Here is a 13967-nt window from a genome sequence, read left to right on the forward strand (position 1 = left end):
CTGCCGTGAGATGTGTATACTGTTATATTCTTAATAGGTATATATATAATATAATTTCTTGTATACACTTTACACATCGCCTCATTCTGATTGTAGCTAGCTAGTAGCGTATGTGCCTCTGGCAAAAAAATTACATAACTCTTCTGTTAAGATTTCCAAAGCTATTTAAAATATACCTTAATGCATAAAAAATAAAGATTTTGTCATTCTGTCACTTCTGATTTTGAAGTTTTATATGAGAACCTCTGGTCTGGAAGCTCAGCTCTCTTTCAGTACTGCAGTCTTTCTGCCTGCCAGGTGGCCGGGAGAGCAGATCATACTCCAGCCACCTGGGGGCGCTGTGAGCTGGACCAGGAGAGGGAGGCAGCGGGGGTAGGGGAAGGAGCCGTAACCCCTCCTACAGTCATTATGGTCTCTCCAGAGCTGGGAGGGCTAGTTGGGTCTGAGGCGGAGCTGGTTGGTTGGGGCTGGTTGAGGATGACTAGTTGGGGCTGGTTGGTTGAGGATGACTGGTTGGGGCTGGTTGTTGAGGATGACTGGTTGGGGATGACTGGTTGGGGCTGGTTGGGGCTGGTTGGTTGAGGCTGACTAGTTGGGGCTGGTTGGTTGGGGATGGCTGGTTGGGGATGGCTGGTTGGGGCTGGCTGGTTGGGGATGGCTGGTTGGGGATGGCTGGTTGGGGATGGCTGGTTGGGGCTGACTGGTTGGGGCTGACTGGTTGGGGATGACTGGTTGGGGATGACTGGTTGGGGATGACTGGTTGGGGCTGACTGGTTGGGGCTGACTGGTTGGGGCTGGTTGAGGATGACTGGTTGGGGATGACTGGTTGGGGATGACTGGTTGGGGATGACTGGTTGGGGCTGGTTGAGGATGACTGGTTGGGGCTGGTTGAGGATGACTGGTTGGGGCTGGTTGAGGCTGACTGGTTGAGGATGACTGGTTGGGGCTGGTTGAGGCTGACTAGTTGGGGCTGACTGGTTGGGGATGACTGGTTGGGGATGACTGGTTGGGGCTGACTGGTTGGGGCTGGTTGAGGATGACTGGTTGGGGATGACTGGTTGGGGATGACTGGTTGGGGATGACTGGTTGGGGCTGGTTGGGGCTGACTGGTTGGGGCTGGTTGAGGATGACTGGTTGGGGCTGGTTGAGGATGACTGGTTGGGGATGGTTGAGGATGACTGGTTGAGGCTGACTGGTTGGGGCTGGTTGAGGCTGAGTGGTTGAGGCTGGTTGAGGATGACTGGTTGGGGCTGGTTGAGGCTGACTGGTTGGGGCTGGTTGAGGCTGAGTGGTTGAGGCTGGTTGAGGATGACTGGTTGGGGCTGGTTGAGGCTGACTGGTTGGGGCTGGTTGGTTGGGGATGGCTGGTTGGGGATGGCTGGTTGGGGATGGCTGGTTGGGGATGGCTGGTTGGGGATGGCTGGTTGGGGATGGCTGGTTGGGGATGGCTGGTTGGGGATGGCTGGTTGGGGATGGCTGGTTGGGGATGGCTGGTTGGGGATGGCTGGTTGGGGATGGCTGGTTGGGGATGGCTGGTTGGGGATGGCTGGTTGGGGATGACTGGTTGGGGATGACTGGTTGGGGCTGACTGGTTGGGGCTGACTGGTTGGGGCTGGTTGAGGCTGACTGGTTGGGGCTGACTGGTTGGGGCTGACTGGTTGGGGCTGGTTGAGGCTGACTGGTTGGGGCTGACTGGTTGGGGCTGACTGGTTGGGGCTGACTGGTTGGGGCTGGTTGAGGATGACTGGTTGGGGCTGGTTGAGGATGACTGGTTGAGGCTGGTTGAGGATGACTGGTTGGGGCTGACTGGTTGGGGCTGACTGGTTGGGGCTGACTGGTTGGGGATGGCTGGTTGAGGCTGACTGGTTGGGGCTGGTTGAGGATGACTGGTTGGGGCTGGTTGAGGATGATTGGTTGGGGCTGACTGGTTGGGGCTGGTTGAGGCTGACTGGTTGGGGCTGACTGGTTGGGGATGACTGGTTGGGGCTGGTTGAGGCTGACTGGTTGGGGCTGACTGGTTGGGGCTGGTTGAGGATGGCTGATTGGGGCTGGTTGGGGCTGACTGGTTGGGGCTGACTGGTTGAGGCTGACTGGTTGGGGCTGACTGGTTGAGGCTGACTGGTTGAGGCTGACTGGTTGGGGCTGTTTGAGGATGACTGGTTGGGGCTGACTGGTTGGGGCTGACTGGTTGGGGCTGGTTGAGGATGACTGGTTGGGGCTGGTTGAGGATGACTGGTTGGGGCTGACTGGTTGGGGATGGCTGGTTGGGGCTGGTTGAGGATGACTGGTTGGGGCTGGTTGAGGATGACTGGTTGGGGCTCTTTGAGGATGACTGGTTGAGGCTGGTTGAGGATGACTGGTTGGGGATGGTTGAGGATGACTGGTTGAGGCTGACTGGTTGGGGCTGGTTGAGGCTGACTGGTTGGGGCTGGTTGAGGCTGACTGGTTGAGGCTGGTTGAGGATGACTGGTTGGGGCTGGTTGAGGCTGACTAGTTGGGGCTGGTTGGTTGGGGATGGCTGGTTGGGGCTGACTGGTTGGGGCTGACTGGTTGAGGCTGACTGGTTGAGGCTGACTGGTTGAGGCTGACTGGTTGAGGCTGGTTGAGGATGACTGGTTGGGGCTGGTTGAGGCTGACTGGTTGGGGCTGGTTGAGGCTGACTAGTTGGGGATGGCTGGTTGGGGATGGCTGGTTGGGGATGGCTGGTTGGGGATGGCTGGTTGGGGATGGCTGGTTGGGGATGGCTGGTTGGGGATGACTGGTTGGGGCTGACTGGTTGGGGCTGACTGGTTGGGGCTGACTGGTTGGGGCTGACTGGTTGGGGCTGACTGGTTGGGGCTGACTGGTTGGGGCTGACTGGTTGAGGCTGACTGGTTGAGGCTGACTGGTTGGGGCTGTTTGAGGATGACTGGTTGGGGCTGACTGGTTGGGGATGGCTGGTTGAGGCTGACTGGTTGGGGATGACTGGTTGGGGATGACTGGTTGGGGCTGACTGGTTGGGGCTGGTTGAGGCTGACTGGTTGAGGCTGGTTGAGGATGACTGGTTGGGGCTGGTTGAGGCTGACTGGTTGGGGCTGGTTGAGGCTGACTGGTTGGGGATGACTGGTTGGGGCTGACTGGTTGGGGCTGGTTGAGGCTGACTGGTTGGGGATGACTGGTTGGGGCTGACTGGTTGGGGCTGGTTGAGGATGACTGGTTGGGGATGACTGGTTGGGGCTGGTTGAGGCTGACTGGTTGGGGCTGGTTGAGGATGACTGGTTGGGGCTGGTTGAGGATGACTGGTTGGGGCTGGTTGAGGATGACTGGTTGGGGCTGGTTGAGGATGACTGGTTGGGGCTGGTTGAGGATGACTGGTTGGGGCTGACTGGTTGGGGCTGGTTGAGGCTGACTGGTTGAGGCTGGTTGAGGATGACTGGTTGGGGCTGGTTGAGGATGACTGGTTGGGGATGACTGGTTGGGGCTGACTGGTTGGGGCTGGTTGAGGCTGACTGGTTGGGGATGACTGGTTGGGGATGACTAGTTGGGACTGGTTGGGGCTGACTGGTTGGGGCTGGTTGAGGCTGACTGGTTGGGGCTGGTTGAGGATGACTGGTTGGGGCTGGTTGAGGCTGGCTGGTTGGGGATGACTGGTTGGGGCTGACTGGTTGGGGCTGACTGGTTGGGGCTGGTTGAGGATGACTGGTTGGGGATGACTGGTTGGGGATGACTGGTTGGGGCTGGTTGAGGATGACTGGTTGGGGCTGGTTGAGGATGACTGGTTGGGGCTGACTGGTTGGGGCTGGTTGAGGATGACTGGTTGGGGCTGACTGGTTGAGGCTGACTGGTTGGGGCTGGTTGAGGCTGACTGGTTGGGGCTGGTTGAGGATGACTGGTTGAGGATGACTGGTTGGGGCTGGCTGGTTGGGGCTGGTTGAGGCTGGCTGGTTGGGGCTGGTTGAGGCTGACTGGTTGGGGCTGGTTGAGGATGACTGGTTGAGGGCTGACTGGTTGAGGCTGGTTGAGGATGACTGGTTGGGGCTGGTTGAGGCTGACTGGTTGGGGCTGGTTGAGGCTGACTGGTTGGGGCTGGTTGAGGCTGACTGGTTGGGGCTGGTTGAGGCTGACTGGTTGAGGCTGACTGGTTGAGGCTGACTGGTTGGGGCTGGTTGAGGCTGACTGGTTGGGGCTGGTTGAGGCTGACTGGTTGGGGCTGGTTGAGGCTGACTGGTTGAGGCTGACTGGTTGGGGGCGGGTTGAGGATGACTGGTTGGGGCTGGTTGAGGATGACTGATTGGGGATGGTTGAGGATGACTGGTTGAGGCTGACTGGTTGGGGCTGGTTGAGGCTGAGTGGTTGGGGCTGGTTGAGGCTGACTAGTTGGGGCTGGTTGGTTGGGGATGGCTGGTTGAGGCTGACTGGTTGGGGATGACTGGTTGGGGATGACTGGTTGGGGCTGACTGGTTGGGGCTGGTTGGGGCTGACTGGTTGGGGCTGGTTGAGGATGACTGGTTGGGGATGACTGGTTGGGGATGACTGGTTGGGGATGACTGGTTGGGGCTGGTTGGGGCTGACTGGTTGGGGCTGGTTGAGGATGACTGGTTGGGGCTGGTTGAGGATGACTGGTTGGGGCTGGTTGAGGATGACTGGTTGGGGCTGGTTGAGGATGACTGGTTGGGGATGGTTGAGGATGACTGGTTGAGGCTGGTTGAGGCTGACTGGTTGGGGCTGGTTGAGGCTGAGTGGTTGGGGCTGGTTGAGGATGACTGGTTGGGGCTGGTTGAGGCTGACTGGTTGATGGCTGGTTGGGGATGGCTGGTTGGGGATGGCTGGTTGGGGCTGGTTGAGGATGACTGGTTGGGGCTGACTGGTTGGGGCTGGTTGAGGCTGACTGGTTGGGGCTGACTGGTTGGGGCTGACTGGTTGGGGCTGGTTGAGGATGACTGGTTGGGGCTGGTTGAGGATGACTGGTTGAGGCTGGTTGAGGATGACTGGTTGGGGCTGACTGGTTGGGGCTGACTGGTTGGGGATGGCTGGTTGAGGCTGACTGGTTGGGGCTGGTTGAGGATGACTGGTTGGGGCTGGTTGAGGATGACTGGTTGGGGCTGACTGGTTGGGGCTGGTTGAGGATGACTGGTTGGGGATGACTGGTTGGGGATGACTGGTTGGGGATGACTGGTTGGGGCTGACTGGTTGGGGATGGCTGATTGGGGCTGGTTGGGGCTGACTGGTTGGGGCTGACTGGTTGAGGCTGACTGGTTGAGGCTGACTGGTTGGGGCTGACTGGTTGAGGCTGACTGGTTGAGGCTGACTGGTTGGGGCTGTTTGAGGATGACTGGTTGAGGCTGACTGGTTGGGGCTGACTGGTTGAGGCTGACTGGTTGAGGCTGACTGGTTGGGGCTGTTTGAGGATGACTGGTTGAGGCTGACTGGTTGGGGCTGACTGGTTGAGGCTGACTGGTTGGGGCTGACTGGTTGAGGCTGACTGGTTGAGGCTGACTGGTTGGGGCTGGTTGGGGATGACTGGTTGGGGCTGACTGGTTGGGGCTGGTTGAGGATGACTGGTTGGGGCTGGTTGAGGATGACTGGTTGGGGCTGGTTGAGGATGACTGGTTGAGGCTGGTTGAGGATGACTGGTTGGGGATGGTTGAGGATGACTGGTTGAGGCTGACTGGTTGGGGCTGGTTGAGGCTGACTGGTTGGGGCTGGTTGAGGCTGACTGGTTGAGGCTGGTTGAGGATGACTGGTTGGGGCTGGTTGAGGCTGACTAGTTGGGGCTGGTTGGTTGGGGATGGCTGGTTGGGGCTGACTGGTTGGGGCTGACTGGTTGAGGCTGACTGGTTGAGGCTGACTGGTTGAGGCTGGTTGAGGATGACTGGTTGGGGCTGGTTGAGGCTGACTGGTTGGGGCTGGTTGAGGCTCCTAGTTGGGGATGGTTCCTGGGGATGGCCAGTTGGGGATGGCTGGTTGGGGATGGCTGGTTGGGGCTGACTGGTTGGGGCTGGTTGAGGATGACTGGTTGGGGCTCCTCCAGGATGACTGGTTGGGGCTGGTTGAGGATGACTGGTTGGGGATGGCTGGTTGGGGCTGACTGGTTGGGGCTGACTGGTTGGGGATGACCCACCTGTTTGAGGATGACTGGTTGGGGCTGGTTGAGGATGACTGGTTGGGGCTGGTTGAGGAGTCCTGGTTGGGGATGGTTGAGGATGACTCCTCCCCTGACCAGTCCTGGGGCTCCACCAGGCTGACTGGTTGGGGCTGGTTGAGGCTCCTCCCACCTGGTTGAGTCCTCCTCCTGGGGCTGACTGGGAGGCTGACTGGTGGTGGCTGACTGGGAGGCTGACAGGGACTCCACAGGTTTATCATGTCCACCCAAAGAAACTAAACCCATAATATGCCTGGTAAGCAACAGCACCTCAATAATGCTGTCTCTCCATGACCTCTCAGTGCTGCCAGCAGCTTCACCCCAACTTATAGATGCACCCATCCAGTCCTCCCCTCCACCTCCTCCTCCACAGTCCCCCTCCACCAGCCAGACCAGGCAGTCCTGGAGAGACACCAGAGAGGCTCCACCTCCTCCTCTCTCCACCAGTCCGGCCAATCCAACAGCCTCCCTCCCCTCCACCAGTCCTCCCCTCCACCAGTCCTCCTCCTCCACCAGTCCTCCCCTCCACCAGTCCTCCCCCTCCACCAGTCCTCCTCCTCCACCAGTCCTCCACCAGTCCTCCTCCTCCACCAGTCCTCCACCTCCACCAGTCCTCCACCAGTCCTCCACCAGTCCTCCACCAGTCCTCCACCCCTCCACCAGTCCTCCACCAGTCCTCCACCAGTCCTCCTCCACCAGTCCTCCCCAGTCCACCAGTCCTCCCCCTCCACCAGTCCTCCACCTCCACCAGTCCTCCACCAGTCCTCCCCCTCCACCAGTCCTCCCCTCCACCAGTCCTCCCCCTCCACCAGTCCTCCCCTCCACCAGTCCTCCCCCTCCACCAGTCCTCCCCCTCCACCAGTCCTCCCCCTCCACCAGTCCTCCACCAGTCCTCCCCCTCCACCAGTCCTCCACCAGTCCTCCCCCTCCACCAGTCCTCCCCTCCACCAGTCCTCCCCTCCACCAGTCCTCCTCCTCCACCAGTCCTCCCCCTCCACCAGTCCTCCACCAGTCCTCCCCCTCCACCAGTCCTCCACCAGTCCTCCACCAGTCCTCCCCCTCCACCAGTCCTCCCCCTCCACCAGTCCTCCACCAGTCCTCCCCCTCCACCAGTCCTCCACCAGTCCTCCCCTCCACCAGTCCTCCACCAGTCCTCCCCCTCCACCAGTCCTCCCCCTCCACCAGTCCTCCTCCACCAGTCCTCCCCTCCACCAGTCCTCCTCCTCCTCCAGTCCTCCACCAGTCCTCCTCCTCCACCAGTCCTCCTCCTCCACCAGTCCTCCCCCTCCACCAGTCCTCCTCCTCCACCAGTCCTCCCCCTCCACCAGTCCTCCCCCTCCACCAGTCCTCCCCCTCCACCAGTCCTCCACCAGTCCTCCCCCTCCACCAGTCCTCCCCCTCCACCAGTCCTCCACCAGTCCTCCCCCTCCATCCTCCCTCCCCCTCCACCAGTCCTCCACCAGTCCTCCTCCCCCTCCAGTCCTCCACCAGTCCTCCCCTCCACCAGTCCTCCACCAGTCCTCCCCCTCCACCAGTCCTCCCCCTCCACCAGTCCTCCTCCTCCACCAGTCCTCCTCCTCCACCAGTCCTCCTCCTCCACCAGTCCTCCTCCTCCACCAGTCCTCCACCAGTCCTCCCCCTCCACCAGTCCTCCTCCACCAGTCCTCCCCCTCCACCAGTCCTGCACCAGTCCTCCTCCTCCACCAGTCCTCCTCCTCCACCAGTCCTCCCCCTCCACCAGTCCTCCCCCTCCACCAGTCCTCCCCCTCCACCAGTCCTCCCCCTCCACCAGTCTCTCAGTCTCTAGAGCTGGATCTCAAAGGTTGTGTGGAGCTCGGAGGAGAAGGGGTTTGTGGGCGACGGCGTGGTGTGCTGACGGGACCGACTCTCCAGGGAGGCCCACTTGGCCTCGAAGGGGTCGGCCGCGGGCTGGAGCTGCGAGGGCAGGGGAGGGGCCGGGGAGGACTGAGGGTGCAGGAGGGGAGGGGCCAGGGAGGACTGAGGGGGCAGGAGGGGAGGGGCCCAGCTGTCAGCTCTGCCCCCATTGAAGGCTACACTCCCATTGGGTGGCTGAAGGGGGACAGGCAGGGGCATCGAGGGTTGCGGGTGGGGGTTGTTGTAAGGATCATGCTGGGGGATGGGGTACGGCTGGGGGGTTGAACCAAACAAATAGGCTACCATCTGAGAGGAGGTGATGCCCACACGGGCACACTGGGCTGGACATAGGGCAGCCCGTTGGACATTGGGTAGGCAGGCTGGCGAGGGGGCAGGGAGGACATGAAGGCCACGGGAGCAACAGATGGCACAGGCATGGGGGCAGAGAAGGGCTGGCCTGTGGGTAGTGTGGTTGAGAATGCCTGGGTTGGGGTGGTGGACAAGGCTGGCGGGTTGGGGGTGAGGAACGGTTGGAAGGGGGGTGTGGACGCGGGCTGCAGAGCGCAGATAGACTTGGTGACCTCCTCGAGCCAGCGGTCAGCCTCGGACGGCGTGCGGCGGTGCGATGGGTGCGATGGGGACGCCGTGGTGGAGGGTGGAGCTACAGTCACTGGGGTTGTCCAATCAGCTCCTGTTGGGAGGAAACACCAGAGAGTGTTTGGGAGAGACTAATTAACACAGACTTGTAGATATAATTGTGCATTTAACACTGTGACAACAGATATAAAAGAGCATCATCAATCGATTTGATTGACGACAACAGTCATGACGTCGCCAACTTGCTAAACACTCGTCTCATGTCAGACCTGCTGTGGAATCCAGTCTGTCTGTGGTCTGGTGTCTCAGTCCATAGAAACAGAACCAGTCTGTCTGTCTGTGGTCTGGTGTCTCAGTCCATAGAAACAGAACCAGCCTGTCTGTCTGTGGTCTGGTGTCTCAGTCCATAGAAACAGAACCAGCCTGTCTGTTCTGGTCTGGTGTCTCAGTCCATAGAAACAGAACCAGTCTGTCTGTGGTCTGGTGTCTCAGTCCATAGAAACAGAACCAGTCTGTCTGTCTGTGGTCTGGTGTCTCAGTCCATAGAAACAGAACCAGTCTGTCTGTCTGTGGTCTGGTGTCTCAGTCCATAGAAACAGAACCAGCCTGTCTGTCTGTGGTCTGGTGTCTCAGTCCATAGAAACAGAACCAGTCTGTCTGTTCTGGTCTGGTGTCTCAGTCCATAGAAACAGAACCAGCCTGTCTGTCTGTGGTCTGGTGTCTCAGTCCATAGAAACAGAACCAGTCTGTCTGTCTGTTCTGGTCTGGTGTCTCAGTCCATAGAAACAGAACCAGTCTGTCTGTCTGTGGTCTGGTGTCTCAGTCCATAGAAACAGAACCAGCCTGTCTGTTCTGGTCTGGTGTGGTGTCTCAGTCCATAGAAACAGAACCAGTCTGTCTGTCTGTGGTCTGGTGTCTCAGTCCATAGAAACAGAACCAGTCTGTCTGTCTGTGGTCTGGTGTCTCAGTCCATAGAAACAGAACCAGTCTGTCTGTCTGTGGTCTGGTGTCTCAGTCCATAGAAACAGAACCAGCCTGTCTGTTCTGGTCTGGTGTCTCAGTCCATAGAAACAGAACCAGTCTGTCTGTGGTCTGGTGTCTCAGTCCATAGAAACAGAACCAGTCTGTCTGTCTGTGGTCTGGTGTCTCAGTCCATAGAAACAGAACCAGTCTGTCTGTCTGTGGTCTGGTGTCTCAGTCCATAGAAACAGAACCAGTCTGTCTGTCTGTGGTCTGGTGTCTCAGTCCATAGAAACAGAACCAGTCTGTCTGTCTGTGGTCTGGTGTCTCAGTCCATAGAAACAGAACCAGTCTGTCTGTCTGTGGTCTGGTGTCTCAGTCCATAGAAACAGAACCAGTCTGTCTGTCTGTGGTCTGGTGTCTCAGTCCATAGAAACAGAACCAGCCTGTCTGTCTGTTCTGGTCTGGTGTCTCAGTCCATAGAAACAGAACCAGTCTGTCTGTTCTGGTCTGGTGTCTCAGTCCATAGAAACATAACCAGTCTGTCTGTCTGTGGTCTGGTGTCTCAGTCCATAGAAACAGAACCAGTCTGTCTGTCTGTGGTCTGGTGTCTCAGTCCATAGAAACAGAACCAGTCTGTGGTCTGGTGTCTCAGTCCATAGAAACAGAACCAGCCTGTCTGTCTGTGGTCTGGTGTCTCAGTCCATAGAAACAGAACCAGTCTGTCTGTCTGTGGTCTGGTGTCTCAGTCCATAGAAACAGAACCAGTCTGTCTGTTCTGGTCTGGTCTGGTGTCTCAGTCCATAGAAACAGAACCAGTCTGTCTGTCTGTGGTCTGGTGTCTCAGTCCATAGAAACAGAACCAGTCTGTCTGTCTGTGGTCTGGTGTCTCAGTCCATAGAAACAGAACCAGTCTGTCTGTCTGTGGTCTGGTGTCTCAGTCCATAGAAACAGAACCAGCCTGTCTGTCTGTGGTCTGGTGTCTCAGTCCATAGAAACAGAACCAGTCTGTCTGTTCTGGTCTGGTGTCTCAGTCCATAGAAACAGAACCAGCCTGTCTGTCTGTGGTCTGGTGTCTCAGTCCATAGAAACAGAACCAGTCTGTCTGTCTGTGGTCTGGTGTCTCAGTCCATAGAAACAGAACCAGTCTGTCTGTCTGTGGTCTGGTGTCTCAGTCCATAGAAACAGAACCAGCCTGTCTGTCTGTGGTCTGGTGTCTCAGTCCATAGAAACAGAACCAGTCTGTCTGTCTGTGGTCTGGTGTCTCAGTCCATAGAAACAGAACCAATCTGTCTGTCTGTGGTCTGGTGTCTCAGTCCATAGAAACAGAACCAGTCTGTCTGTCTGTGGTCTGGTGTCTCAGTCCATAGAAACAGAACCAGTCTGTCTGTCTGTGGTCTGGTGTCTCAGTCCATAGAAACAGAACCAGTCTGTCTGTGGTCTGGTGTCTCAGTCCATAGAAACAGAACCAGTCTGTCTGTCTGTGGTCTGGTGTCTCAGTCCATAGAAACAGAACCAGCCTGTCTGTCTGTGGTCTGGTGTCTCAGTCCATAGAAACAGAACCAGCCTGTCTGTCTGTGGTCTGGTGTCTCAGTCCATAGAAACAGAACCAGTCTGTCTGTCTGTGGTCTGGTGTCTCAGTCCATAGAAACAGAACCAGTCTGTCTGTCTGTGGTCTGGTGTCTCAGTCCATAGAAACAGAACCAGCCTGTCTGTCTGTGGTCTGGTGTCTCAGTCCATAGAAACAGAACCAGTCTGTCTGTCTGTGGTCTGGTGTCTCAGTCCATAGAAACAGAACCAATCTGTCTGTCTGTGGTCTGGTGTCTCAGTCCATAGAAACAGAACCAGTCTGTCTGTCTGTGGTCTGGTGTCTCAGTCCATAGAAACAGAACCAGTCTGTCTGTCTGTGGTCTGGTGTCTCAGTCCATAGAAACAGAACCAGTCTGTCTGTCTGTTGTCTGCTGTCTCAGTCCATAGAAACAGAACCTGTCTGTCTGTGGTCTGGTGTCTCAGTCCATAGAAACAGAACCAGTCTGTCTGTCTGTGGTCTGGTGTCTCAGTCCATAGAAACAGAACCAGTCTGTCTGTCTGTGGTCTGGTGTCTCAGTCCATAGAAACAGAACCAGTCTGTCTGTGGTCTGGTGTCTCAGTCCATAGAAACAGAACCAGTCTGTCTGTGGTCTGGTGTCTCAGTCCATAGAAACAGAACCAGTCTGTCTGTCTGTGGTCTGGTGTCTCAGTCCATAGAAACAGAACCAGTCTGTCTGTGGTCTGGTGTCTCAGTCCATAGAAACAGAACCAGCCTGTCTGTCTGTGGTCTGGTGTCTCAGTCCATAGAAACAGAACCAGCCCGTCTGTGTTCTGGTCTGGTGTCTCAGTCCATAGAAACAGAACAACCACAGTAGTAGCCAAACACCAAGGGTCCGGAGGCTTCTATTGCTCCAGTCCTTACCTGGGTGTGCGGAGGAAGAGGCAGCTGAGGTATGTTGCCCTGCTTGGCAGTGGGGGCTCGGGGTCCTGGCCCAGGGGTTAGTGTCTCGAGCAGGTAGTGGAGGGGGCAGTGCTGGAGAGTTAGCAGCAACAACAACAGCAGGAGGGAGGGCAGGACCGGTACAGTTCCCTACGGCAGAGTGAATAGCAAACAGGACAGCAGAGAGAGAGGAAATAACAGTAGTATTAGACGGGCAGGTAGACGTGGCGGTATTAGACGGACAGGTAGACGTGGCGGTATTAGAAGGACAGGTAGACGTGGCGGGGGCAGGTGGAGAGTTAGCAGCAACAGGTAGACGCAGGCGGGACGGGCAGGTAGACGCGGCGGTATTAGACGGACAGGTAGACGTGGCGGTATTAGGACAGGTGAGACGTGGCGGTACAGACAGACAGGAGAGAGGAAATAACAGTAGTATTAGACGGGCAGGTAGACGTGGCGGTATTAGACGGACAGGTAGACGTGGCGGTATTAGAAGGACAGGTAGACGTGGCGGTATTAGAAGGACAGGTAGACGTGGCGGTATTAGACGGGCAGGTAGACGCGGCGGTATTAGACGGGCAGGTAGACGCGGCGGTATTAGACGGGTAGGTAGACGCGGCGGTATTAGACGGACAGGTAGACGCGGTGGTATTAGACAGACAGGTAGACGTGGCGGTATTAGACAGACAGGTAGACGTGGCGGTATTAGGACAGGTAGACGTGGCGGTATTAGACGGGCAGGTAGAAGTGGCGGTATTAGACGGGCAGGTAGACGTGGCGGTATTAGACGGGCAGGTAGACGTGGCGGTATTAGACGGACAGGTAGACGTGGCGGTATTAGGACAGGTAGAGGCAGGTAGAGTGGCGGTATTACGGACAGGTAGACGTGGCGGTATTAGACGGACAGGTAGACGTGGCGGTATTAGACGGACAGGTAGACGTGGCGGTATTAGGACAGGTAGACGTGGCGGTATTAGACGGGCAGGTAGAAGTGGCGGTATTAGACGGACAGGTAGACGTGGCGGTATTAGGACAGGTAGACGTGGCGGTATTAGGACAGGTAGACGTGGCGGTATTAGGACAGGTAGACGTGGCGGTATTAGGACAGGTAGACGTGGCGGTATTAGGACAGGTAGACGTGAAGTGTATTAGGACAGGTAGACGTGGCGGTATTAGGACAGGTAGACGTGGCGGTATTAGGACAGGTAGACGTGGCGGTATTAGGACAGGTAGACGTGGCGGTATTAGGACAGGTAGACGTGGCGGTATTAGGACAGGTAGACGTGGCGGTATTAGGACAGGTAGACATGGCGGTATTAGGACAGGTAGAAGTGGCGGTATTAGGACAGGTAGACGTGGCGGTATTAGAAGGACAGGTCGACGTGGTGGTATTAGGACAGGTAGACGTGGCGGTATTAGAAGGACAGGTCGACGTGGCGGTATTAGGACAGGTAGACGTGGCGGTATTAGAAGGACAGGTCGACGTGGCGGTATTAGGACAGGTCGACGTGGCGGTATTAGAAGGACAGGTCGACGTGGCGGTATTAGATGGAGTTTAGGTTTTTGTTTCTTTTACATTCAGTTTTGTACAAAAATAAAATATTTCTGGTTATTGAAAATATATTTCACAGCAGGTTGATGACATAATGACTCTCTACACATCGCTTGTTTTGCCATAAACTGAAATTTTAGCAACATGAAAATGGTGTGATTTCTGCATCACAGTTCCTTCAATAGAAACGCTGACATTTACGGATGGATATTAACACACACACAGACCGAGTGTCACACACACACAGACCGAGTGTCACACACACACAGACCGAGTGTCACACGCACACACAGACCGAGTGTCACACGCACACACAGACCGAGTGTCACACACAGACCGAGTGTCACACGCACACACAGACCGAGTGTCACACGCACACACAGACCGAGTGT

General features: G+C 56.9%; 1 protein-coding gene and 1 pseudogene across 1 annotated transcript; both read right to left on the minus strand.

Moving 5' to 3' along the window:
- Positions 1–398: 398 nt before the first annotated feature.
- Positions 399–6367, minus strand: LOC135526872 (mucin-2-like). The gene is made up of 2 exons (XM_064955540.1): positions 5801–6367; positions 399–5743 (listed from the first exon to the last, which is right to left on the minus strand). Exons 1-2 carry the CDS (start codon positions 6365–6367, stop codon positions 482–484), a joined length of 5829 nt encoding a protein of 1942 aa, XP_064811612.1. The 3' UTR covers positions 399–481.
- A 1260-nt stretch (positions 6368–7627) lies between these two features.
- LOC135526873 (protein numb homolog) overlaps positions 7628–13967 on the minus strand; it is a 9324-nt pseudogene continuing 2984 nt past the window's right edge.

This window comes from Oncorhynchus masou, chromosome 32 (assembly GCF_036934945.1).
Source record: "Oncorhynchus masou masou isolate Uvic2021 chromosome 32, UVic_Omas_1.1, whole genome shotgun sequence".
NCBI classification, from domain to species: domain Eukaryota; kingdom Metazoa; phylum Chordata; class Actinopteri; order Salmoniformes; family Salmonidae; genus Oncorhynchus; species Oncorhynchus masou.

Excerpts from the sequence above, each read along its gene's own strand:
- LOC135526872 (XM_064955540.1), bottom strand. The coding sequence starts at position 6,367 with ATGGGTTTAGTTTCTTTGGGTGGACATGATAAACCTGTGGAGTCCCTG. Across the intron at positions 5,744-5,800 it reads CAACCAGTCAGCCTCAACCA|TCAGCCTCAACCAGCCCCAA; the intron begins GTCAGCCCCAAC and ends AGCCCCAACTAG.